The sequence below is a fragment of the Coregonus clupeaformis genome, chromosome 12 (assembly GCF_020615455.1).
Source record: "Coregonus clupeaformis isolate EN_2021a chromosome 12, ASM2061545v1, whole genome shotgun sequence".
Taxonomy (NCBI): Eukaryota; Metazoa; Chordata; class Actinopteri; order Salmoniformes; family Salmonidae; genus Coregonus; species Coregonus clupeaformis.
The window spans coordinates 53,940,875-53,967,786 of NC_059203.1; the positions used below are offsets into that span (position 1 = coordinate 53,940,875).

At 44.6% G+C, this 26,912-nt stretch overlaps 1 protein-coding gene across 2 annotated transcripts; it reads right to left on the reverse strand.

Moving 5' to 3' along the window:
* Positions 1–12,761: 12,761 nt before the first annotated feature.
* On the reverse strand, positions 12,762–26,243 carry LOC121577676. Of its 2 annotated transcripts, none has more exons than XR_006002668.2 (4): positions 25,493–26,243; positions 25,290–25,354; positions 24,227–24,304; positions 12,762–12,874 (listed from the first exon to the last, which is right to left on the reverse strand). XR_006002668.2 is itself a non-coding variant. In XM_041891446.2 (4 exons), exons 1-4 carry the CDS (start codon positions 25,597–25,599, stop codon positions 12,776–12,778), a joined length of 603 nt encoding a protein of 200 aa, XP_041747380.1. In that variant the 5' UTR covers positions 25,600–26,243; the 3' UTR covers positions 12,762–12,775. The 2 variants fall into 2 exon arrangements, 1 of the variants encoding a protein (XP_041747380.1); XM_041891446.2 differs by having other exon boundaries at positions 24,227–24,558.
* Between the last annotated feature and the right edge of the window lie 669 nt (positions 26,244–26,912).

Below are 26,912 nucleotides of genomic sequence, written 5' to 3' on the forward strand. Positions count from 1 at the left end.
ATTCTGGTTCTGCTGTGTGTGTGTGTGTGTGACTGTGTGTGTGTGTGTGTGTGGGCAGGTACTCAGCTCTAGTCTTGCAGAAGAGTTTTCAACTAGATCTAACCTCAAACAGTGGAGATAAAGGACAGGAGACAATTAGAGAAGAGGAGACCACTATAGACTATTAAGAAACACCCTGGTACACCCTAGTAGGAGTCCTGTTACTTTGCTGGGTTCAGTGGCTGGACTGGCCAGTTCTGGTTGCCAGGGTTACCAGGTCCCTGTGGAGGGTCAGTGTTCTGTTGCTATGCTAATGAGACTGGATCAAAGTGACCGGTAATAGCCAGTCACTTTGATCCAGTGTGTGTATGTGTGTGTGTGTGTGAGTGTGTGTGTGTGTTTGATCACTTTGTGTGTGTGTGTGTGTGTGTGTGTGTGTGTGTGTGTGTGTGTGTGTGTAAATGTTGATTAGAGATTGGGCAAAACACAAACTTAAAAGGTAATGAGGCATATATCTGGATGAGGGTAGGAATGACGTGTGTTTGGGTGGGTGATTATGTGTCACTTTTGAAGGTCTGTGCCGGTTGCTTGAATCGAGGGTGTGTAGTAAGTGGAGGGTACAGCATCCATTATGTGTTTGTGTGTATATGTCATCACCACGCTGCTTGTGTGATTATCACGGGGTCACAGAGAGGTGAGAGGTCTTAATGTGAAATGCAGAGGCAATCATGAAATTGTGAAATTTACCAAATAACAGCAACTTAGCATTTTATTTTATAGGGTGGAGAATATTTAGCCTCTCGATTGTGTTCTCTTGATTTGTTCTGCTCATTTCCCTTTCTCTGTCTATACCTGCCTCTCTTCCATTCCCCTTTCTGTGGAATCATCTACTTTAGAAGAGAGGAGAAGGAGGGAAGGGAGGAGGCTGGGTGGAGGAGGGAGGATGAAGGAGAAGGAGGGGGAGGCAACATACGTCTTTATTTCAGACTCCCAGTAATGCGTCTTTATTAAGCTGCAGTCATCACATCCAGAGCTGCCTCCCTCATATCAATGTCACTTAGCAGTCAGACCATTGGGAAATGGTTTACTCCGCTTCATTAAATATCTCTAATCAACTGTAAATTTAGAAACAGGACAATTGTATTAAAATAATCTAAGAGCAGTTGTAAAAACCATACAAATGCAAACGTCAGGGAGTCTCAGTGCAAAACAAGAGAGCTTTAGATTTAATTGACTGGAACAGAAAGAGGAAAGAAATTGCAAGAAGGAAAAATATACGTTTATTAATCAGAGAGGCATGAATTACAATATAATTTTATCATGGGTTCCTATAAATATGGCTTCTTTAATAGTAGGAATCTATTATTTATTCATAAGCACAGATTTAAAAGGTACACATACACACCATAGGCAATCTCCACAGAGTTGACACAATCAAATATACAGTGAGGGAAAAAAGTATTTGATCCCCTGCTGATTTTGTACATTTGCCAACTGACAAAGACATGATCAGTCTATAATTTTTATGGTAGGTTTATTTGAACAGTGAGAGACAGAATAACAACAAAAAAATCCAGAAAAACGCATGTCAAAAATGTTATGAATTGATTTGCATTTTAATGAGGGAAATAAGTATTTGACCCCTCTGCAAAACATGACATAGTACTTGGTGGCAAAACCCTTGTTGGCAATCACAGAGGTCAGACATTTCTTGTAGTTGGCCACCAGGTTTGCACACATCTCAGGAGGGATTTTGTCCCACTCCTCTTTGCAGATCTTCTCCAAGTCATTAAGGTTGGCAACTCGAACCTTCAGCTCCCTCCAGAGATTTGCTATGGGAGTATGGTCTGGAGACTGGCTAGGCCACTCCAGGACCTTAATGTGCTTCTTGAGCCACTCCTTTGTTGCCTTGGCCGTGTGTTTTGGGTCATTGTCATGCTGGAATACCCATCCACGACCCATTTTCAATGCCCTGGCTGAGGGAAGGAGGTTCTCACCCAAGATTTGACGGTACATGGCCCCGTCCATCGTCCCTTTGATGCGGTGAAGTTGTCCTGTCCCCTTAGCAGAAAAACACCCCAAAGCATAATGTTTCCACCTCCATGTTTGACGGTGGGGATGGTGTTCTTGGGGTCATAGGCAGCATTCCTCCTCCTCCAAACACGGCGAGTTGATTTGATGCCAAAGAGCTCGATTTTGGTCTCATCTGACCACAACACTTTCACCAGTTCTCCTCTGAATCATTCAGATGTTCATTGGCAAACTTCAGACGGGCCTGAATATGTGCTTTCTTGAGCAGGGGGCCCTTGCGGGCACTGCAGGACTTCAGTCCTTCACGGCATAGTGTGTTACCAATTGTTTTCTTGGTGACTATGGTCCCAGCTGCCTTGAGATCATTGACAAGATTCTCCCGTGTAGTTCTGGACTGATTCCTCACCGTTCTCATGATCATTACAACTCCACGAGGTGAGATCTTGCATGGAGCCCAGGCCGAGGAAGATTGACAGTTATTTTTCTGTTTCTTCCATTTGCGAACAATCGCACCAACTGTTGTCACCTTCTCACCAAGCTGGTTGGCGATGGTCTTGTAGCCCATTCCAGCCTTGTGTAGGTCTACAATCTTGTCCCTGACATCCTTGGAGAGCTCTTTGGTCTTGGCCATGGTGGAGAGTTTGGAATCTGATTGATTGATTGCTTCTGTGGACAGGTGTCTTTTATACACGTAACAAGCTGAGATTAGGAGCACTCCCTTTAACCCTCCTGTTATGTTGTGGGTCAATTTGACCCGTTTCCACTTTTGCGTTGTCTAAAATACTAGTTAACCACTCTTTTTCGCCATGAAATTACATGACTTTTCCTCATTTAGGGTCATGAACCTAACTGCAAAATGTGGACACACTGATGTGTTGTGGAATGTCTGTGTACATTTTGTATACAAACATGATGTTGTGGGTCATTTTGACCCGGAGGCTTTCATGTGTATATATATTTGCACAGGTGCAAAACAAAAAAGTGTCTTTGATGTATTTTGTTTTGACTGGTCCTGGTTGCACTTTTAGAATTGTGTTTGGGTTAAAAAGGGCTTTCCCAAGCTTCTCCTCAGTGTGAGAGCAGCAGGTCCCTGACACAGACACTCAAAAATGAGCTCCAAAAGATTTTCAATCAATGAAGTCTTATCACAAATTCTGGACTGTGACAGTGAAAAAGAAGAAGAGGTTTCAGAGACAGAGGATATTTCAGAGATGAGGACAATGCTGTTGATTATCCAGATTTTGTCTTCATTGAAGAGGATTCAGAGGAGGAGTCTGCCGTACCATCCCCTACATCAGATGAGAGACAGAGCATGCAACAAGCATCATCAAGAGAAGAGAAGACATGGAAGTCTAAAGATGGTCATATTGAATGGTCACCGTCACCACAACGAGGTCAAGGTAGACTCTCAGCTTCCAATGTAATAAAAATGGTTCCAGGACCTACACGATTTGCTGTCACTCGAGTCCATGACATACAATCAGCTTTTGAGCTCTTTTTACCCCAAGCAATAGAGAAGATTGTTCTGGACATGACCAACTTGGAGGGGAGCCGTGTGTTTCAAGAGAACTGGAAGCCACTGGATCGGATTGACTTGCATGCATACATTGGATTGCTCGTATTAGCTGGAGTCTACCGGTCAAACGGAGAAGCAACGGCCAGCCTGTGGAATGAAGAGAATGGAAGGCCAATATTTCGGGCAACAATGTCTCTACAAGAATTCCACATAATTTCTCGGGTGATTCGCTTTGATAACCGTGATACCAGACCGGGTCGACGTGAAAGAGACAAACTAGCTGCAATCAGAGATGTATGGGATAAATGGGTGGAAATTCTACCGTTACTGTACAATCCCAGTCCTCATGTTACAGTTGATGAACGCCTTGTTCCATTCAGAGGACGTTGTCCCTTCAGACAGTATATGCCAAACAAGCCTGCAAAATATGGCATCAAAATATGGGCAGCATGTGATGCCACATCAAGCTATGCATGGAATATGCAAGTTTACACTGGGAAGCCACCCGGCGGAGTGCCTGAGAAAAACCAGGGGGATGCGGGTGGTGCTGGACATGAGTGAAGGGCTGCAAGGTCATAACATCACGTGTGACAACTTCTTCACATCCTACCGCCTTGGTGTTGAACTACAGAAGAGAAAGCTGACCATGGTTGGAACAATCAGAAAAAACAAACCTGAACTTCCCAGTGAGCTTCTGAAAATGCAGGGCAGAACTGTGCATTCCTCTAAATTTGCTTTCTCTGAAAATGCAACTGTTGTTTCATACTGCCCAAAGAAGAACAAGAATGTTCTTGTAATGAGCACAATGCACAAAGATGCATCGCTGAGTGCAAGAGAGGACATCAAGCCACAAATAATACTGGACTACAATTCCACCAAAGGAGGAGTTGACAATTTGGATAAAGTCACAGCAACATATAGTTGTCAGCGCATGACTGCCCGCTGGCCTTTGGTGATTTTCTACAACATTGTGGATGTGTCTGCTTACAATGCCTATGTCCTGTGGACTGAAATCAACCAGCAATGGAATGGTGGCAAATTGTACCGACGCCCGGCTTTTCCTAGAGGAGCTCGGCAAAGCTCTCATCACTCCCAAGATCCAGAGGAGAGTCCGGCCTCCTCGGTCGACAGCAGCTGCATCTGCCGTCCAGAAAATTCAAGCTGGACCATCAACACATGCCTCCAATCAACCAGAAATGGATCCAGTGGATACAGGCAGTGGCAAGAAACGGAAAAGATGCCAGCTCTGCCCCCCTCGACAAGACAGTAAAACAAGCACCACTTGTGTAGAATGCAATAAATACATCTGCAGAAAGCACACACACACATTGTGTTCAACATGTAGAGAGAAAGACTGAAGGGATAATATGGACCAATAGGGGGGGAAAAAACCTACTTGGGGAAACTGAAAAATCTTGTTTGTGAGAAAGGAAATATGTTTAACAAATAGTTCTTAAATATTGTTTAAAAAAAATAAAAAGTATTGTATTTCTTCTTTCTGAAATGTCTGATAAGACAAAATAAAGTTGTTTCTGTTTTTACTTAATTCTTTGACTGTCTTGAGTGTGTTTAAACTGTGCGGGTCAATTTGACCCGTAACATAATGGATGTCATTTTTTTCCAGCAAAGCACAAGGGTTAAGAGTGTGCTCCTAATCTCAGCTCATTACCTGTATAAAATACACCTGGGAGCCAGAAATCTTTCTGATTGAGAGGGGGTCAAATACTTATTTCCCTCATTAAAATGCAAATCAATTTATAACATTTTTGACGTGCATTTTTCTGGATTTTGTTGTTGTTATTCTGTCTCTCACTGTTCAAATAAACCTACCATTAAAATTATAGACTAATCATTTCTTTGTCAGTGGGCAAACGTACAAAATCAGCAGGGGATCAAATACTTTTTTCCCTCACTGTACATGAATATCATATTACTGTAGGAGAACATAGTTTCAGGAAAAAGGAAAGATCATAGAGAACAAGAGCAGAGAGAACCAGAAGAAGAGAGAGTCTGGAGGGAGAGGTGGGTCAAATCCTGATGAGAACAAACCCATTCTCTCACACTCAAATGTTGTGTGATACCACAGTATTCTGAGAAAGATGCTTTATATCGTATTTCATATGTGTGTCTGTGTGTGTGCTTTTAAGTGTTCCTCAGTGTCTCTTTCACACTATCTCCGTCTCTCTTTCTCCCTCTCTATCTATCTCTCCCGCTCGCTCTCCCTCTTTCTCTCTCTCTCTCTCTCTCTCTCTCTCTCTCTCTCTCTCTCTCTCTCTCTCTCTCTCTCTCTCTCTCTCTCGCTCTGTGTGGTCTGGTCTGGCTGTAGATAGCTGTGTTAAGATGACCCTACACCTCTTTAATGAGGCTTTGCTGCAAAGAGAACTCCACAGACCTCCAACGTGCTCCGCATCCCAAGCACACAGCCCATCACCTTACACATCACCTTTTCTGATCCGAGGACCAGTCTCTGTCTGAGGATCCATACCCAGCCCTTCCCTCTCACTATCTCTTCTCTCTACCTCGCCCCAGGTGTCTGGGTGGGCGTTTAATATCATTCTCAGGTTAACTAACACCTGTCTGTTTAGAACAGAAATCTGCCTTAGTCAACATACTCTGTATTCTGAAATATCTGAGATCTCTCCTATGAAGGTCACTTTGATTTTCTAAGCTGGGTTTTAGAAGACAATCAGTGTAGCACTCTCTTTTCATCTAGAAATTATGTGAATACAAGCCGTAGCAGTCTTCTCCTCCAATCACAAAGCAGCTGGTCTGTGATTGCCATAGACACCTCGTTAGGCGCCAAGAGCCTGTCCAATCAACTCCATCCTTCCCCTACAGTGCATGCGTGTGTGTGTGTTTTATGTGTGTGATGTCTGGAGACAGACACAAATTGGCAATCAGGTAACCCTGCCATGGATATAGGACTCTCCTCAGAGGGATCCTGACTCCAATCGCCTCTTTCATTCCTCTCCTCCATCTCCTCCTTGGCTCCGGAGCGGCTCCAGCTCGACCCTGACAGGTGCTCCTGACAAAACCCATTACCATCACAATTACACCATCTCTCTCTCACTCTCTCTCTTAACCTATTGCTCTCTCTCTCCTGCTCTTGAAATATCTCTCTAACTCTAACTTCTCATCCCTTCTCATCTCCCATCACCCTATCTGTCTCTCAATCACTAAAGCTCCTCACTTTCTTTCTCTTCCTTTCCTGCTCTTCTTTCTACCTCAAATCTTGCCTCTGTATGCTTCTCTATATCCTAATCCCCACTCCCTGTCTCTCTCTCCTCTCTTTATCACTATATCTCTATCCACCTCTATCAATCTCTATCAGTTCCCATCTCTTATGGCCTAATTAGAGCATTAGAGTAGAGAGCTCACGTTAGTCTTCATTAGGGAAGAGAGGAGAGGGGGATGAGGAGAGAAAATGAGGTTTTCTTCTTCCTCTCCCCTTCCCTCCCCCTATATTGCGGGTGTGAGATAGTGAGGTATTGAGTAGAGAGAGTGAGAGAGATGGTGGGAGGGATAGAGGGAGAGAAAGCATAGTGAGACAAAGAGAGAGTGAGAAAGGAAAATAGATGAATATCCTCCATATGTAACACCCTCTGCCCCGCTGGCTCTTCCCTCCTTTTCTGACCCAAATCTAATCTGACAGCACCCATTTTCTCTCCCTCTCCCTTTTGCCTTTGTTCCTGCTTTTATAGGAGTCGCAAGGCCACAATTTTCCCGGCGGCATCGATGGCCATGCCCACTTGTGTGGCCATAATGCCCACTAAAAAAATCCATGCCTTGCGGACAGTGGCCGTTGTGCCCTTGGACTGAATATAGTAGGCTAATTATAATTCCCTTCTCCACGGCTCTGAAGCACCTCTCACTCACATGGCTCTCTCAGATATCTTAATTCTTATTAGCCAATGCCATTCACGTGATCGGGTCCTTCTCACAGCCACCGAAGCTCCAAAGTAGGCTAGAAGTGAAGAAAAGACAGATTGGGGATGCAATGGCAAGCGTCGAATTCCGAGGCTCATATTGAAGATGTTAGAAGAACTGTCCACATATACTTTTTGTCAGCTAACAAGATGAGTAACAAACAGCAAAAGCACTAGCCTATGTCAATCTACTATCCCCTGTAGTACAAAAGTTGACCTATCCTGTTGGTCAGCTTGTCCTTCAGTGCAATAAATAAGTATTCCAAACATTCTCTGGAACAGTGCAAAAGATCCCAAAATAATACAAGCACTGTACATACAAAAAAACTTTCTAAAGCAATGAGTAAATGTAACAAATCAAAATGTTTATCTTAAAATGTTGATAAACTATTAGGCTATTTCTTCACATTATAAGCGCAGCAATGTGCACATGGCAATAGGCTTTAAGGGCGAATGTTCCAAAATGCAATTAGAGGGAAAACACCATCTCAAAAGTGCACTGCAAATGCGAACGGTTTCATATGACAGAGATTACAATATCCTTCAGAAATGTAGAAAGAAGGAAGATCTAAAGATGCAACAACAAGCATGGGTTGTTAATATGACTAGGATTGTGTCTTTGGCTGCTGGACAAGGAAAGAAAGTTAAGAACATGAGAGAAATACTGGCTTCAATGACATATGAGGAAATGTTTATAAAATAATCCCTTTAACATTCCTATGGTTGGAACATGGTAAGATATGCCTCATAAAATGACAAAAAAACATCCAGGTTTGAAACAATTAGGTTTATGGTTAAATAGTTTCAAAATGTTGACTGCCTCCACTCAGATTGCAAGGTGGGTGATGCAGTGTGCACCAGGAACTAGCCTTTCTATCCTATCTGAACAAAGAGTGCCTCAAGTATGTCAACAGAATCAAGCCTTTAGATATTAATAAGGATCCTACATTATATTTGACTGGCGTTTAGCCTATATATATTTAATGAAAAGTCACATTAAAGTTTGGCTACATTTCCTGGCGTCTCCCTCATGTCAGCATCTGTCAGGACTTGACAGCCTGTTGCCAATACTTATAGGCTATCACCTACACTTCAAATTCATTGAATTGCCTATTTTGGTTAATGGCCTTGGTGCCCTAGAAGATGGCCTTGTTGCCCTGGCAGATTGGGCACCTCTAAGGCAAAATGGCCTTGCCCCTAAAATCTGGAAATTCCAGGCCTGGGAGTCGCTATATAGTCACTCCCCTCTATTTTTAGCTATTTGTCCTTGAGTGAGGCTCTGTATTCATGGTATGGATATGATCCATAGAAGACTGTACCAGCTCTCACAGTCTCATGTCAGAATTAGACGTTCATCAATGTTTCTCAAACATCAAATTTCGAAGTTGTTCCAAACGTCAAATTGCACATTGTTTAAGGTTAAGTTTAGGCATTAACTCAGACTTTTTATGGTTAGGGTTAAGTTCAGGCATTAACTCTAAATTCTTAAGGTCAGGCATTAACTCTGAATGGTTAAGGTAAGGGTTAAGGTTTGAGATAGGCTTAAAACAAAAATATCAAAAGCTTTTTATCACTGGATTTGAACTTGGAATCAGAGGCAGATGCTTACACCCATCCACAACACTACCAAAACCGAAACCTACTTGAAGGTAATAGCGCTCACTGTTGCCCTTAGTGCCGGTTTCCATGTCATCTCCCGACGTCCTTAGACATGGATGGATGTCGAATACTGACTTGTATCACGGGTGACCTGGCTGAGAAGACTACACATAGTCACTCAGGTGAAAAACAGCCCTCCCACTGCTAACAACACCCTATTATTCATTTCAGCTCCACTGCATTAGTCAAGCGAATCGTTTCTTTAAACGAGTGTAATGCCGGGATCAGGCTGTACTTTTCTAAACCTCCTTCTCTTGCCTCAGAGAGTTAGCAACTGTAGCCAATTAGCATGACTGCTGAGTATTAGCTCCCTCTTCCATTTCCATCCCTCTCTCATTAACTGTTCTCTCTCTCTCCCCCTATCCGTATCTTTTTCTCTCGCCATCTCTTTCTTGTTAAAAAGCCTTTCTGTAACATGGTGGCTCATAATAGTTGCTCATCTCTATGAAATGGCTTAGCTTTATCCTATTTCACTGTTCTCAATGGTAGATTTGGAAAATTCTCAACCCTGTCGCTTAATCTATTCTTATAAACACACACGTATGCACGCACATGCACACACATGACCACCACACACACAAAAACACACACTCACACGCACATGGGTGCATGCACGCACACACACACACACACACACACATACACACACACACACACACACACAAGCACACACACAATCAGCCTATCCCTTCATCTGTTGTAAAGCATCTTTTGTGGTCTTGGTGAGAGGGCTCCCTGAGCGAGTGTCAGAGTGCTGGTGTTAATCTATGGAGGTGTCAGCCAGGCAAGGCCATGCTCACTGCCCAGAGAGCATGTATTTTACTGAGAGATAAAGAGATTAACAGAGGGAGAGGGAGCAGGAGAGAGAGGGATGTGGGCAAGGAGATTGAGAGAGGAGAGAAAGGAGACAGAGACAGGGAGAAGGGGAGAGAGAAAGAGGTTTGTGTAGCCAGACACAGCCAGACATACAGACATGGAGAGTGAAGGAGAAAGAAAGTCAGAGAAGGAGCTGGGGACAAGAAGAGGGAGAGAGAGAAAGGAGGGAAGGTAAAGGGAGAGGAGAGGTAATCTGGCACTAATAGTGTTTTAAACCTTGAATGGAAATATGCGTGAGGGGATTATCATTGAATACCAGCCGCTGTCTTTGACGCTTTATTTCCGTGACACAAGACGTGTGTGTGTGTGTATGTGTGTGTGTGTGTGTGTCAGATGTCCAGACTGCTGTTTCCTGCAGGGAAAGGTTAATTCCATCTCCACTGGCCAACTGGACGTGCCATGCATAATTACACTGCCTAATGAGAAGGGGTCTGTGTGTGTGTTTGTTTGTTTGCGTGCATGGGTGTGTGTGCATGTGTGTGTGTGTGAAGGCCATTCTGCAGCATATGCATATCTTAACTGGTAGTTGCAGTCATGAAACTCTCTATGGTCCAGTTGCAATGAAGTCTCAATGCACACAATCACATTCACTACTTCCATATTAAACAGGTGACAGGTGACAGGTGTCCCTACGCCCCAGTGGCATTTACAAACCGTTTCAAGAAGCTAGCCATATGTTGCACGTCACTACTTCACAGGAGAGGCATTTGAACGTTTATTTGTATTTTTATGAAAATGCATTCTGGAACATGTGAACTTTCATGTGCCTTAATAACAAACGTGTATGCCATCTGTAAATACGGATACAATTGTTAAATGATGATCCTAGTTGGTTTAGCCATGGAAAAAGACCGGATTGGCTGAGATAATGGATGGGCTGGACATGCCGAGAGATGAGTTCAGATTGGTCAGACATGTAGCATGCTTCTGTCTATAACGTGAGCTGCTCATTATGTGAATCCTGGCTACCGCGGCTTTTTTGAAATATATAATGTTGGACTGCTCTCAACAACATGGACTGCTCTCAACAACATTGCTGCCCTGAATTTTAGCAGGCGCTATAGACAAAGATCAGTGGGATTTTTTTTAGGATGGACTACTACTACGGTCGGTGTGAACCAGAGTGACTTGACACAACACGGGCCAAACAAGCTGTAACTACAAACAAAATGGAGTTAAAGGGGTAGCAGTGAAGCGTTCATCCATGTATGCGGGTAAGAGTCTAGCAAAACCTTCAGATATTATACGTTTCTAATTTAGTCAGAAAGTCGTTTTCATTGCAAGTTAAAGCATATTGTTAGGTAGCTAGCGAACGTTAGCTTGTTGGCTCGCTATCTAACATTATGTGTATGATCTGTGTAGTAATATTATTAGTATATCAGGAAAGCCATTTGCATTGCTATTTATAGCCTAATGTTAGCTAGTTAGCTAACGTTGAACCTAGTTGGTTAGCTTTGGCTACCTGCAGATTCATGAATGGTGGCTAGCTATGACAATCAGTTTGTTTTGCTATTACTGTATGGGTTGGGAATTATGGTTCATTGTTTAGCTAGCTAGCTAGATAAAAAACGTCACTTTGCCAGATGATTACATGACCCATAAAGTTAGCCAGGTGTGTCTGAGGGTGATTACGGGCATCTATTGTATTTCATTAACATGTGTACATGTCTAGACAATTGTGACCCATTTCACTGTACCATTTACACCTTCTGTATCCTGTGCATGTGACAAATAAACTTAGATTTTATTTGATGTAGTGTGTGTTTACCAGAGACGGTAATGTGAAGAACAACATGACCTGCACCAAAGTCAGATTAGGATATAGGTCAAGGACTACTACTTTTTGCACTACTTTCACCACTTTTAGTCTTGAAGTCTTTGGTTGTTTACTACACTCCTCACTCTGTTTAGCACATGGCCTCACATGTTAATCCTTAAAGAGATGGGTGGGGCTAAGGCTTAAGAGGGTGTGAACAATGCTGAATGGGTGTAGACAAAGAAGAGCTCTCCAGTAGGTTTACCAAAACAATCAAGGGCCATTTTCTCAACTCTCAAAAATAATTACTTTCCCATTGTTCCTCAACTGCAGTGTATGATATACAATTTTCTAGCTCTGATTCTCTACTTTTATCCAATGTAAAAAAACAAATTTCAAATTTTGCTACTTAAGACCTACTGTAATCGAGGCAATGAGTCACATTTACAGACCCATGCATATCTTTAATTAATGTGTTTGTGTGTGTGTGGGTGTCCCCTTGGTGGAGGAGATTGTAAAGAACGTTTGTTTTAACATTTGACCTCTACCTACACACTCCAGTGAAGCTGCTGATTGAACAGCTGCTTCAGGTGGAGGAGAGACGCACCACAGCGTGAAGACTGGAAAAGGATCTGGACATAGAATGAAGAATGCCTTAGAAATTAGAATGCCATCATTACATACTGTTCCATCTCCCCATCTAAAAGGCACAATCTGTAGCTTATGTTAGGCAGGACTTTGTAAGTGTACTGGTTTACATGGAGTAACATTTTTTTATAAGAAATTGCAGACTGCACTTTTAAGGTCAATTGAGTAAAAATCAGTGGTACTGAGTGTGTTTGGTGAAAACATCCTGCCTTCACTCCCAAGGACTGAGGTACACAGGAAGGGATTTCAACCGCTTTTCAACCATAACCAAACCAGAGTCTCTGAGAGGATGAAGAGGAGGGTGAAGTCCCTCCAGACTTCCTTCACACCTCCGTCTCCTGATCCCTCTGTTTCTCCTCCATCTCCTCTTGTTCCTCCCTTTTCTTATTTTTCTTCTTCCTCCGTCTCCGGCAAAAGCCGTGCAGACCACAGAAACAGGCGAAGGTGAACTGGGGCATGGTCTGATTGAGACACATGTAATACCTGCAGAGAGAGAGAGACAGAGACCCAGAGAGGTGGTGTTAAAGTACACTGAACAAAAATATAAATGCAACTTGCAACAATTTCAAAGATTCATATAAGGAAATCAGTCAATTGAGGCCCTAACCTATGGATTTCACATGACTGGGAATACAGATATGCATCTGTTGGTCACAGATACCTTTAAAAAAAAGGTAGGGGCGTGAATCAGAAAACCAGTCAGTATCTGGTGTGACCAAAATTTGCTCATGCAGCGTGACACATAATAATAATAATATGCCATTTAGCAGACGCTTTTATCCACATCTTCACATAGAGTTGATCAGGCTGTTGATTGTGGCCTGTGGAATGTTGTCCCACTCTTCTTCAATGGCTGTGCGAAGTTGCTGGATATTAGTGGGAACTGGAACATGCTGTTGTACACGTTGATCCAGAGCATCCCAAACATGATCAATGGCTGACATGTCTGGTGAGTATGCAGGCCATGGAAGTACTGGGACATTTTTAGCTTCCAGGAATTGTGTACAGATCCTCTCGACATAGGGCTGTGCATTATCATGCTGAAACATGTGATGGCGGCGGATGAATGGCACGACGATGCGCCTCAGGATCTCGTCACGGTATTTCTGTGCATTCAAATTGCCATCGATAAAATGCAATTTTGTTCGTTGTCCATAGCTTATGACTGCCCATACCATAACCCCACTGCCACCATGGGGCACTCTGTTCACAACGTTGACATCAGCAAACCCCTCGCCTACACGACGCCATTCATGCTGTCTGCCATCTGCCATCTGCCCAGTACAGTTGAAACCTGGATGTGTCTGTGAAGAGCACACTTCTCCAGCGTGCCAGTGGCCATCGAAGGTAAGCATTTGCCCACTGAAGTTGGTAATGGCGCCGAACTGCAGTCAGGTCAAGACCCTGGTGAGGACGACGAGCCCGCAGATGAGCTTCCCTGAGACGGTTTCTGACAGTTTGTGTAGAAATTCTTCGGTTGTGCAAACCCACAGTTTCATCAGCTGTCCAGGTGGCAAGTCTCAGACGATCCCGCAGGTGAAGAAGCCGGATGTGGAGTTCCTGGGCTGGCCTGGTTGCAACCGGCCTCTGTGGTTGTGAGGCCGGTTGCACGTACTGCCAAATTCTCTAAAATGGCGTTGGAGCGGCTTATGGTAGAGAAATTAACATTAAATTATCTGGCAACAACTCTGGTGGACATTCCTGCAGTCAGCATGCCAATTGCAAGCTCCCTCAAAACTTGAGACATCTGTGGCGTTGTGTTGTGTGACAAAGCTGCACATTTTAGAGTGGCCTTTTATTGTCCCCAGCACAAGCTGTACCTGTGTAGTGCTCGTGCTGTTTAATCAGCTTCTTGATATGCCACACCTGTCAGGTGGACTGGATTATCTTGGCATAGGATAAATGCTCACTAACAGGGATGTAAACAAATGTGTGCACAACATTTGAGAGAAATAAGCTTTTTGTGCGTATGGAACATTTCTGGGATATTTAATTTCAGCTCATGGAACATGGGACCAACACTTTACATGTTTCGTTTACATTTTTGTTCAGTATAGAATCAGATTTTTATGTCAGTAAATATTACTGCACTTATCCAGTAGGCAAACTTCTTATCCAGAAGGCAAAAACACTCTTCAAAGCTCAACTGAAACTTTTCAAGGGGATGTTGAGGCGTGAAAAGTTTAGGACATTTGAGGATAATAGATTCCTTATCTGTTGTGTGGGAAACTCAGAAAGTTACTAAGTGGCAATCCATAGGTCAGCCCATTACTCTGCCAACGCGCGCGCACACACATGCACGCACGCACGCACACACACACACACACACACACACACACACACACACACACACACACACACACACACACACACACACACACACACACACACACACACACACTGCAGTAAGGAATAAATCATCAGTTTATCGATCTCTGTGACTCAAGCAGCAGGAAAGACCATTTTTCATCCCACTCTGAATATCAGCTATTCTCCCTACAGCATTACAGGAAAAATTATATTAAGCCAGAAATAATGAATTATGACAGATTACTCTCCATCTGACATAAAGAACGAGCACAGAAAAAACAAGTGATATGCAACACTAACACTGGTTTCTTCATTGACAGCTTCAGTCTCTCTATTATTTGACAACTTCTTTCTAGAAAGTGTAGCCCATGGATATGTCATGGGGAATACGTTCCCACATATTTGTGTTGATTTTAACTGTCAGAATCCTCTTACTCTCACACATGGATTGACAGTCACAGTTGCAGTAGGATATTTTGTTGGGATAGAGAAAGTACCACGTTAACAGTTCTTCCTCCCTGTCATTAGCCAATCACATGCTGCTTTGAGATTAGGAGACAGGTGGTAAAACTGAGAGCTTCATTAGATACCAGAGTTAGCACGAACAAGCGTCCACTAGCGTGTGTGTGGGGTGTATGTGTGTCCTAAGGAAGTGTTCAGTTCATCTCATACTAGGGCAATTATCTCTGAACCAGACCAGGGCTCTGTGTGTGTGTGTGTGTGTTGACTTATTCTGCAGTTTAATTGCAACCTCTCCTTCCTTAAGCCCTGACAACCTCACCCCATTCCTCTCCTCCTCTCCCCCTCTCCCCCTTCGTTAGCAGATGTTCCACTTCGTACCCGATGGCTTTAGTCCTTGCAGTGTGAATGTGTGTGCGTGTTTGTGTGTGACATAGCAGAGGTTACACTCTGTACCCAATGGCTTTGGACCCTATGTGACAGTAGAAAAAATCACATAGGAATAGAAAGCCATAGAAAACAGCAGCGAGTTAGTCACAGAGACACCCACCTCCCCAACCCCCATATAGACGTGTGTGTGTACTTGTGAGCATCCTCTCCTCTAAGGTTGTTAGAGTTTCTGTCTATATAAATGTTTGTGTGTAGCATTCTCACTCTCTCCGACTTTAACACTTTCAGCTTGTCTGACAGCTCCGACGCCACAGCAGGGAGTTACAGTAATACTGGAACACCACTCTATCACCAGCCAGGTCACCTGTGATATGAGTCAGTATTCAACATCCACCCATGTCCGAGGACATCAGGAGATGACGTGGAAACCGGCCACTAAGGGGCAAAAGTGAGCGCAGTTACCTTCAAGTAGGTTTCGGTTTTGCTAGGACATTGTGGACGGGGATGGCGGATGGGCATAAGAATCTGCCTCTGATTCCAAAGGTTGCAAGTTTGAATCCAGAGATAGAAAGTTATTTTTTTAGATTTTAGTTTAAGCCTATGCATAACCTTAACCCGTACCTTAACCATTAATGCCTAACCTTAAGATTTTGGAGTTAATGCCTAAACTTAACCTTAAACACTTCGAAATTTGACTTTTGCAACAACTTCGAAATGTAACGTTTGAAGATATGGATGAACTTCTAATTCTGACTTGAGACTGTGAGAGCTAGTTGCTATCACATCCACCACTTTCTTTCACTCTGTCCTGTCGTCAACTCAACCAATGTCCCAATGCCCTTCAACTCGTCATCTCAATCAGTAGCCTTACTGCTGTATCTAATGCTCCATCTTTATTCTGACTATACGATCATTTGTACATGAAGCCCTCTGCTATGGCCATTCTTTAATCTTCAACTCTATCTAAGATCTGACATCACGATATAATCCTGCAAATACATTATGCCTATCTCTTCTCCACTCTCTCCTCTCCTCCCACCCTTCTTCTCTTATGCACTTGTCAATGTATCCCTCTGTCCTCTCCTGCACTCTATCCTGTCATCTTCTCAACATTTGAGTCATCGTATTCTCCTTCCATCTTGTTTAGAGGGAGGTCATTATTGGTGCTATGTTACAGGCTAGGCTGAAGATGAGAAAACCCTTTACATTATTAACAGGTTGAATATGGATGAGTCAACGATCAGAGGCATAGGAGAGGTAGTAACACACACATGCGCATGCAGGCACACATGCACGCACACACACACACACACACATACACACATACACACACACGCAAACACACACACACAAGCATGCACACACACACACACACACACACACACTCACAGTAGGCTTTCTGTGATCCCACAGAACAAAATTAGTTGTTTTGTAGTTTGGGAGGAAATCTTCTTTTTAGAGCTCCTAGAGTTTCAGAAGGATAGAGTAGAGGGGAGAGAGGCGGGATAGAGGGAGTAGAGGGCAGGGACAGATTTACGAACAGGCACGCAGGGGCCCTGACCTCCACCTCCTAACCCAAATCTGTCTCTGGTAGAGGGGAGAGAGGGACGGAGGAGGGAGAGAGAGAGAGGGACGAGGGGGAAGAATGACCTGAAATATCATTACCTAAAACTGAAACGGTTAAGAGAGAGAGGGACTGAGAGAGAGGAGGGATGATGCTGGGAATGAGAGAGGGAAATAGGGTGAGACAGAAACAGATAGTAAAAGTAGAGGGAGAGAGACAGAGGGACTGAGAGAGGAAGAGAGGGTATAGTAAAGCTTTAATCAAAGAATGTATTTGTGGTTGAATTGCGTATACACATTTATCTGTGTGTGTGTGTGTGTGTGTGTGTGTGTGTGTGTGTGTGTGTGTGTGTGTGTGTGTGTGTGTGTGTGTGTGTGTGTGTGTGTGTGTGTGCATTAACGTGCGTGTGTGTGTGTGATGAGAAGCCGGGGCCTTGGCTTTGAGTTACGGAATCCTTAAACTGATCTCTATGGTCAACTGCCAGGCAAGTTTAACAGAATACGGAAAGCGTATTAGCTTATTATACATTATTTATACACACCGACACAGATATAATCCAGACTCTGCTGCCTTTGTTAGGCAACCTGGCTGTCTGAGTCCACACTCATGACAGCAGTGATAAGACTGAGATGTGTGTGTGAGTGTCTGTGTGTGCATGTTTGTGCGGTTATAATTAGTCACTATTTCCAGAACCCGTTGTGACATTCTAAAATGGATTGATTACATTGGTACAGCCTGCGTCAATGCCCCCATCTAAATACAACAAATCAAACAAAAAAAGAAAAGGAGGCTGTCCAGACAGGTCGAACATCTCCGCCCACCTTCCCTTCATCCCTTGGTTCACAAATCGATGACTTCCTGCGAAGGGAGGAGAGAAGCGAGCGGTGCCCTGGCTGCAGTGATAACAGGGCTGTGAGTGATGTAAAGACCTCTAGATAAGACACCTAACGATCTTCGCCCCCGGAGAAAGAGGAGGCAGGTGAAGAAAGGGAGAGAGGAAATTGAAGTGAGGGGCAGACAAGGATGGGGGGGTGGGCTGGGCAAGGGGTGTTATGAGTCATCCCCCAGAGTCCCCAAATTACTCCAGTGACACATTGGGATCAGACAGATTCCTTCAATTTTTTTGACATTTTAGTTATTTAGCAGACACTCTTATCCAGAGCGACTTACAGTTTTAGTGAGTGCATACATTTTCATACTGGCCCCCCATGGGAATCGAACCCACAACCCTGCTCTACCAACTGAGATACACGGGACTACACTGAGCTACACGGGACTACAATCTTCCAGACAGATTCCAACCAGCTTCATCACTTCAGAGAAGTCAGAGATTACTGCTGTCTCCTGTTAACTCAAACATCCTCCACGTACAAAGACACAAACATACACACACACACATTGGACCATTCCCTTGTTGAAGCCCCTCTTTCTTACAGACAGACAATACTGTCCCTGTGTTCTCCAGCCTAAGCCATTCACATCCAACCATGCAACATTGGTTATGTTATAGCGTCTGTATCACAGAGTATGGGCTATACCTTAATCAATTATAAGTTAAAATGAATGTACAGCCATTAGTCTAATAATGATATAAGTTAAGACACATAATACTCTGAACAGAACAGTTAGCCTCACAAAACTACAACATAATTTCAAAGACAGAAAACTAGGGGAAATCACTGACGGTCTATGAGTCACTGACGTCACTGGCGTACCACACATCCCCACAGCCCCAGAAAGGCGCCGGTCTACGTTTGCGATAGAAGTGAGAACAGTGAGACGAGGGAAGATAGGAGGGAGAAGGAAAGGTAGAGATAGACGGGAAGTCGGGAGAGTGAAAAGAAAGGATAGAGGGGGAGGTAGCGGACCACACCAGATACTCTACCTCGCCACCTTCTCCTCTACCTCTCCATATCTCATGCTTTACTCACCCCTCTTCTCCATGTTTTCCACAGGAAATGATAAAGGAAGTCTCCCATTCCTGTATAAATCTATGTTCCTTTTGTTAAGACTACTCAAGAAAACATAAAAGCGTTGCCGTTTCTGATATCTACTGCCCTGAATCCCTTCCTTCTGTATGCACCTGTTTTTGCGCTCTCTCTCTCTCTCTCTCTCTCTCTCTCTCTCTCTCTCTCTCTCTCTCTCTCTCTCTCTCTCTCTCTTTCCCTCCTCTCCCGCCCCCTTTCTTCTCACACACAGTGCTCTCTGTGTATTAGCCACAGGTAAGCCAACAGCCCCTCTCCTCCCCTCCACCTGGTCAGATAAAGCAGAGGGCCAGGAACAGGAAAACAGTTTCAGTTGTTCAAACACAAAGACAGAAAAAAATTGAGAGAGGGGGAGAGATAGAGGGGGGTACAGAGATAGAGGGGGATCTAGAGGGAAAGAAAGGAATAGCTAAAGAGGGAGCAACGTAGAGAGGCGGTATAGAGTGAGATATAGAGAGAAGGGGGAAACGTATCATAGCACAGGATGAAGTATTTCGTGTGTGTGTGTTTGCATGAATGTGTGTGTGAGAGTGTATGTGTGGATTGGGGGCACAGGGTTGCTTGGGTGATGGGGGGAGAGAGGGGGGTTGTCAGGTATTACTGTGTGTCCGAGTCTCTCTCTCTCACGGCTCACTGTCTCTCAGCTCTGCTAACAAAGACCTCATTCACACAACCACACAGGGGCTTTCTCTCTCTACTGGACACACATGCACACACACGTGCACACACACACCACCTTCCTGCACTCGGTGTCCAATTAACTGCACCCTATATACACCATAGACTGGCTCAACTCTTCCTTCCTGTGGGCAGAGAATAGAAACACAGAGAACAAGAGCTGTTCTACCCTCAACTACAGAGGATTAAGCACACACTATCAAAGAGTATTACAAGTGGCCCTAGTGCAGCTGTAAGCTCTGTCTCACCTTGACCCTGTCCCTTATAATTGATAGCTGATAGGCTACTCCATAACATGCTGAATATGGGCTGATACCAGTGATGACTGGGGCACTATGAGTCAACTCAAAACTTTCTCCGTCACCCAGCTCATCTCCCAGACACCAGCCGCAGAGGAAAGGGCAAGAACGAAAGAGAGGAATGTGTAAAAAGAGCAGAAAGAGAGAGAACGAGTGTCAGAGCTAAGTATCGGCTAGCGGGATTACCAGAGTCTGGGAAGAGAGAGAAAGAAAGAAAGAGAGAAAGGTCACAGTGATCTCAGAAAAGGAGGGGACAGAGGGAGGAGGAGAGAGAGGAGTCGGGGGAAAATAAAATGACTATTGAATGAAGAATTGGTGTCAGCTCAGCATAGATCTCTTTAAGCAGGCAAGAAAAGAGAGAATAAGAGAGCAGCAGAGCTAGAACGAGGGAGGGAGAGAAAGAGAGAGGGCAGCCTGCCCCAGATAGCTCTCTGTAAGCTGCTCACAATGCAGACATGGCAATGGGCCACGCGGAACGAGAGAAGAGAGGACAGGAGATGGACAGAACAAGAAGAAAGAGGGATAGAAAGGCTGGCTAGAGAAAAGATTAGTGATCAAAGGATGTCGACGGTTAGCCCCCGACCCCTTACACACTCACGCACACATGCACACCCATACACACATACACCAGCTTGCAACGAGTAAATTAACATGTTAAAGCTGCCATCAACCCTCCAACCACATTGTCCTGATTAGATAGAAGAATCCTCTTCGTCTTCCAAATGGCCTTTAACTGACCTGATGTTTAATTAATTTAAAACATCCTTCTGCTGCTGCTGAAACAGAACTGTTCTGTACCCCAAATGAGGACTTTGGAGAGAAGGATGGAGAAATATGGAGAAAGAAAGAGAGGAGGGAGAGCTGATGAAATAGCCAGTTAAGGAGGGCAGCCAGGTCGTTCAAGATTGACGTTGAAATTGGACGTCTATCCATGTCTTGAGGACATCGGGAAATGCCTTCAAAACCGGCCACTAGGGGCAACAGTGAGCACTATTACCATCAAGTAGCCTTGGGTTTTGCTAGGACATTGTGAACTGGGGTGGTGGATGGACGTAATCTCATGACTCTGGATTAGAAGGTTGTGTATTAAATCCCAGGTGGGGGGTTTTAACCGTATCCCAAACCTTAACCCTTACATTAACTATTCAGAATGAGTGCCTAAACTTAACCCGTAACTTCGAGATTTGACATTTGGAGAACGTGGGCGAATGTCTAATTCTGCAATGAGACTGTGAGAGCTTGTTGAAGGAGGGAGGGAGGGAGGGAGGGAGGGAGGGAGGGAGGGAGGGAGGGAGGGAGAGAACACGCTAGAGGAGGAGGAGAGAACTTTAAAAAGCTCACTGCTAATCAGGGCATCCTCCCTCTCAATCTATCATAGCAACCCTTTCCACGCAATCACACACCTACTTTCATACCCACACATGAATGCACACACACGCGTACAGACGCACACGCATTCACACACAAACACACAGGCACGGATGCACGCACACACACACTCCCTCACACACACACACAGAATTGACCTACACTGGTTCACACTGATTTTTGGTATTCCGTAGCCCTCCCACCGGCTGACCTGATTGGCTGATGACAGCTCATTAATCTTGCTGCACATGCAGAGGGACTGGAAGCTACCTCAAATCTATGTGTGTGTGTGTATTTCATCTTGCTAAACCAGCTTTATCCGTCCCAACACTGCCCTTGCAGCATATTACACACTCTCTCACCTGGGCATAGATAGAGGGAGGGAGGAGGAAGAGAAGGAGGAGGAGGGGAGCGAGGGAGATGGAGGAGGAGGGAAGACAATCAACTGATTAATATTTTATTCACTCAGAGTGTTACTTAGCAATAATTTAATTGGCAGAACTGAAATTATTACTGTGTGTGTGTGCATGGGGATGTGTGTGTGTCTATGTGTGTAAAATGATGCAAAAATCATTAGTGATCAGACGGTGGTGGAGCTATGCAATGCCAGAGATGTTTTTCCTCTTTTCCTCTATCCCTCGCTTTCTTCCTACAACTCTACCTCTCTCTCCACCTCCCCCCCTTCCTCCCTCCATCTACCTGGCTGCAGTGATAGAGAGAGAGAGAGAGAGAGAGAGAGAGAGAGAGAGAGAGAGAGAGAGAGAGAGAGAGAGAGAGAGAGAGAGAGAGAGAGAGAGAGAGAGAGAGAGAGAGAGAGAGAGAGAGAGAGAGAGAGAGAGAGCATGTGAACGAATGGATGTTTCTCTGTTCCTCGTTCTGTCCCTCTCTGCTTGCTCCCTGGCTGCAGTGAAAGAGAGAGAGACGGGGGGAGCGTGTGAATGAATGAGTTTTGGCTTGACTTCACTCACACACACTTTGAAGAACACTCACTGGCCTTTACAGTTGAGGCTTCACTCTCCCTCCTCCTCTGTTTCTATCCTTTTTTCTCTCTTCACTGGATATTTTCTCTTTCATCCTCTTCCTGCTTTCCCACTTCACTCTCCTTCCTCCTGTTCTTCCTTTTCCTCTCTCCTTCTTTTTCACTACACTATCACTTCTTTGTCGTTATCCCATTTAGTTGTAACAAACAGGTGTTTGTCTGGATCTGGCCTTCCCTGCTTCTCCAAATCTCTCCCCCTCTTCCTATACCTTCCCCCCCACACACACACACACACTACATGATCTGTGTGATGTCGGATCTGCCAGCTCACAATGGTTCATCTGTGGTTGTAAAACTGGACCAAAGACTCAGACGGTAAAACCCCTCTTCTAATCCTCATCTCAATCCTACTTCTCATCTCAGATCTCAGGGATTTTAGTTGGACTATAGTAGCAGGCTCTTACTAAACTCCTGAAAATGCCAGGATATTTGAAACAGGAACTTGAAATTTGTAGAAACATGTTCTGTCAGAATGAACAAAGAACAAAATCGACAATCAAATATGAAATTGTGTAGCAGCTGAGCTGTAATGTGTGTCTGTGTGTCACATGTGTGCATGTGTGTGGGTTCGTTTGTGTTCGTGCGTATGTGTGTGTGTCTGTGTGTGTGTGTGTGTGTGTGTGTGTGTTCCAGGGCTACAAGAGTGTAGTTTGGGCAACTAGCTCTCACAGTATCACGTCAGAATTAGACGTTCATCCATGTTTTCAAACATCAAATTTCGAAGTTGTTGCAAACGTCAAATTTCGGTTAAGTTTAGGCATTAACTCAGAATTTTTAAGGTTAGGGTTGAGTTTAGGCATTAACTCCAAAATCTTAAGGTTTAACTCCAAATGGTTAAGGTAAGGGTTAAGGTTTGGGATAGACTTAAAACAAAAATCTTGAAAAAAAAACGTTATATCACTGTATTCAAACTTGCAACCTTTGGCACCAGAGGCAGATGCTTACGCCCATCCGTCATCCCTGTTTCAATGCCTTAGCAAAACCGAAACCTACTTGAAGGTGACAGCACTCACTGTTGCCCTTAGTGGCCAGTTTCTACATAATCTCCCAACGTCCTCAGACTTGGATGGACATCGAATACTTACTTGTATCATGGGTGACCTGGCTGAGTTTGAGCACTAGCTCTCTGCTCAGTCCTGATTTAGAATTAGGTCTATTCTTGTTCACCCCTGAGAAATACTTAAATCTGCCATGGAATGTGGTGTGTGTGTGTGTGTGTGTGTGTGTATGTGTGTGTGTGTGTGTGTGTGTGTGTGTGTGTGAAAAAGCAGGGAGTGAAGCTAAAGCCGTGGTCAGTAATTCATAAGCAGAGCGCGTATAGTCCCAGCCAGTCTCACCCTGTGGTGCCACACACACACACACACGCAAACACACACACACGCAAACACACACACACGCAAACACACACACGCACAAACACACACACACACACACGCAAACACACACACACGCAAACACACACACGCACAAACACACACACACACACGTCAACCACAGTTATACCTCGTATTGCAAATATCATTCCATGGGGAATATAGTGAAATGCCACAATTATCGCCCTTGACACACCACTATTAATGATACTACACACAGAAACACAAAAAACATGCAGAAACACAAAAAAACACGCAGACACACAAAAACACGCAGACACACAAAACACACACACACAAACACACTGCCCTCAGGTGACACCAAACACAGAGGAGTATATGATATGGGTAAGGATCGGTGCGTACTCACCTCAGGCTCCCCTGTGCTCCGCGGCACCGCTGCAGAATGGATTGGTTCCCCCGTACACACACACACTAGCACACTCTGCTGTTTGTGAAGACAATGAGACCGGGCGAGTGAGGGAGCGGTAGGAGAAGAGAGAGGGAGTGAGGTGTGACGAGGGGACAGGAAGGCAAAGGAGTGTGAGAGAGGGAGAGAGAGGGATGGAGAGAGAAAGGGGGAGAGGGAGATAAAGAGAAGTAGAGAGAGGTATATGAAGAGGGGATGAACTGAAAGACCAATCAATATAAGAATCAGGAAGGGTAGAGGTCTGTGTAGTAGAGATATGGTGTTCTCAGAGTCTATATGGAGAGATGGAGGAGAGATGGGAGAGAGACAGGGAGAGAAGGGGGCAGAGAGGGGAAAAAATGGGTGATAGAAAATAAATAATTCTGAAAAGGGTCCCAGACGAAGCCAAGGTTATTTTGTGTCTGTGTATGAGTGTGTGTATGAGTGTGTGTGTGAGAAAGTAAGTGTATGTGTGTGTAGGGCGCTATGCCCTAACAGAGAGGGACAAGAATGCGGTTGGGGTGGGAGGGTTGACTAGTCTGTGTGTTTGTCTGTCCGGTCTCTCCTCAGTCTGGGTGCAGGGACCGATGTCTCCTCTTCTCTGTCTCTCACTCTGTCCATCCACAACACTGGTTAGACCTCACATGAAAATAGTATTTTCATTCCTTTCTTCCCTCACACCACTCTGGGAAATATTTTCTAGTAGTCTAGTACGTTTCTTCTCTCACTCTCACATCCATTCTCTAATTTTTCTGTCCAAGCACGTCCAGTTCACACCGGCATTGTCTTGTGTGGTTCACCCCCTCCCGAACACCCTAGGGATGTCAGAGATTTTTTTGTATGTTTTTTTTCTTTTTCTTTTTGAGTGGCAGCCTACAGGTACAGTATGTGTGGAAAAAAACGAATGGAAAATAATGATATGAAGAGAATATGAAATTATAGCCCTCAAAGAGAAAGGCTCTTTGAGTGTTTGCACGGATGGGAATTAATCAGAATGAAAAGATAGAGAGAGTGTCTCTCTCACCTCCGCTGGAGTCCTGAGAATACTCCACAATTAGCCAGAGTCCCAAACACAGCCTGCAGACAGGGCTGGGGAGGAAGAGAGGGAAGGAGGGAAAATAGAAAGAGAAAGAGAGGGAGAGAGATTAAACCGAAATGAAAAACACCAAAGGGACATATAGGTGCTGAAGTTGTTAGGAAAATGATTGGAGTTTTTTTTTACCATACCCTTTAGGCGAACTGGCTGTCCGGAGCGCAATTCCTTTCTTCTCTCTTCCTCTATTGGTCTTTTTCTTTTCTCCCCCACTCCTCCCTCCGTCCGTGGGGCTGGCCATAATCCATCAGGGAAACGGGAAAGTCTGCAGTGTCTTGAATGGACAGAGCTCACTCTTCCTCTCTTTCTCCTCTCTCGGTCCTCTCCTCTACCTCTTCCAGCTTGTTCGCCGATCATTTTCTTCACCACGGTGGTGACACAGAGCGTGTGGGTTAGAAGGGCGCGGGGGCTGGAGAGAAAGAAAGAGCAATAGAGAGATATATGGATGATGGGATGGAGTGAGAAGGAATGAGAGAGGTGGAGGTAGTAATGACAATGGGAGAAGGGAGAGGGATGGAGGCAGGTGGAAGGGAAAGTAGCAGCAGTCTGTGTGTGGAGGAGGGAGGAGGTCCTTTCACACACACCTCCACTACCCCGTCACTGAAGCAGAGGAGGAGAAAGAGAAAGGAAGGATGGATGGAGTGGTGGTGAATCAGCCGACTGCCTCGTTCCTCCCTCTATCCGCTCTTCTCCCTCTATCCGCTCTTCTCCCTCTCTGCTGGCTCTGCCCTCATACTCACGGAATACTCCCTCCTTCTCTGAGACACACACCCCCGCCACCACACACACACACACACACACACACACACACACACACACACACACACACACACACACACACACACACACAGTTAATTACCATTCACTGGTTCTCACTGTGACACGCTTGGCTAACCCACTCACAAAGACGGGGCTGAGCAAGGAGTAGAATCCTAATACAGGGAAGAGGGAGGGAGGGAGGGAGGGGTCAAAGGGATAGGGAGAAAAGGAGTGAGTGAGGGAAGGAGAGGAAAAGAGAGGAAGAAAATTAGTGAGTGAGGGAAGGAGAGGGAGGTACGGAAGGAGGGAAAGGAAAATAAAAAGAGAGAGGGAGAGAAGAGAGAGAGAGAGTGAAAGAAGGGTGGGGGGAGTAGGAGGAGGGGGCATATCAGACTAGCAGGCGTCCTCTACAGTCTGATTATGTCAGTGAATAGACTGTCCTTCTTGGCTGGTTTGCATTGTTCTGTGTGTGTGTGTGTGTGTGTGTGTGTGTGTGTGTGTGTGTGTGTGTGTGTGTGTGCTGTTAGTCACTCTCTACTTAGCTGGACTCAAGGGATCACTAGAAAAGCGTTATTTTCACCTAAATATTCATATTCATAATCTCATTTATCTCAAGAGAACCCAAGACCAATAGGTTTGTTGTCTCACATTTTCCTCACTAACACTTTCTGATTCAATTCATATTGATTCCAGGTTTAACAGGGTGTTTCTATACTCACTGACACTGATAGAATCACATTACCTCTGAAACACAAATAATCTGTAGGTGTTCTTGATAATAATAACCATTCTCCA

Excerpts from the sequence above, each read along its gene's own strand:
- LOC121577676 (XM_041891446.2), bottom strand. The coding sequence starts at position 25,599 with ATGGCCAGCCCCACGGACGGAGGGAGGAGTGGGGGAGAAAAGAAAAAG. Across the intron at positions 24,559-25,289 it reads TTCTCAGGACTCCAGCGGAG|ACTCTGAGAACACCATATCT; the intron begins GTGAGAGAGACA and ends CTCTCCATATAG. Across the intron at positions 12,875-24,226 it reads GGAGCACAGGGGAGCCTGAG|GTATTACATGTGTCTCAATC; the intron begins GTGAGTACGCAC and ends CTCTCTCTGCAG.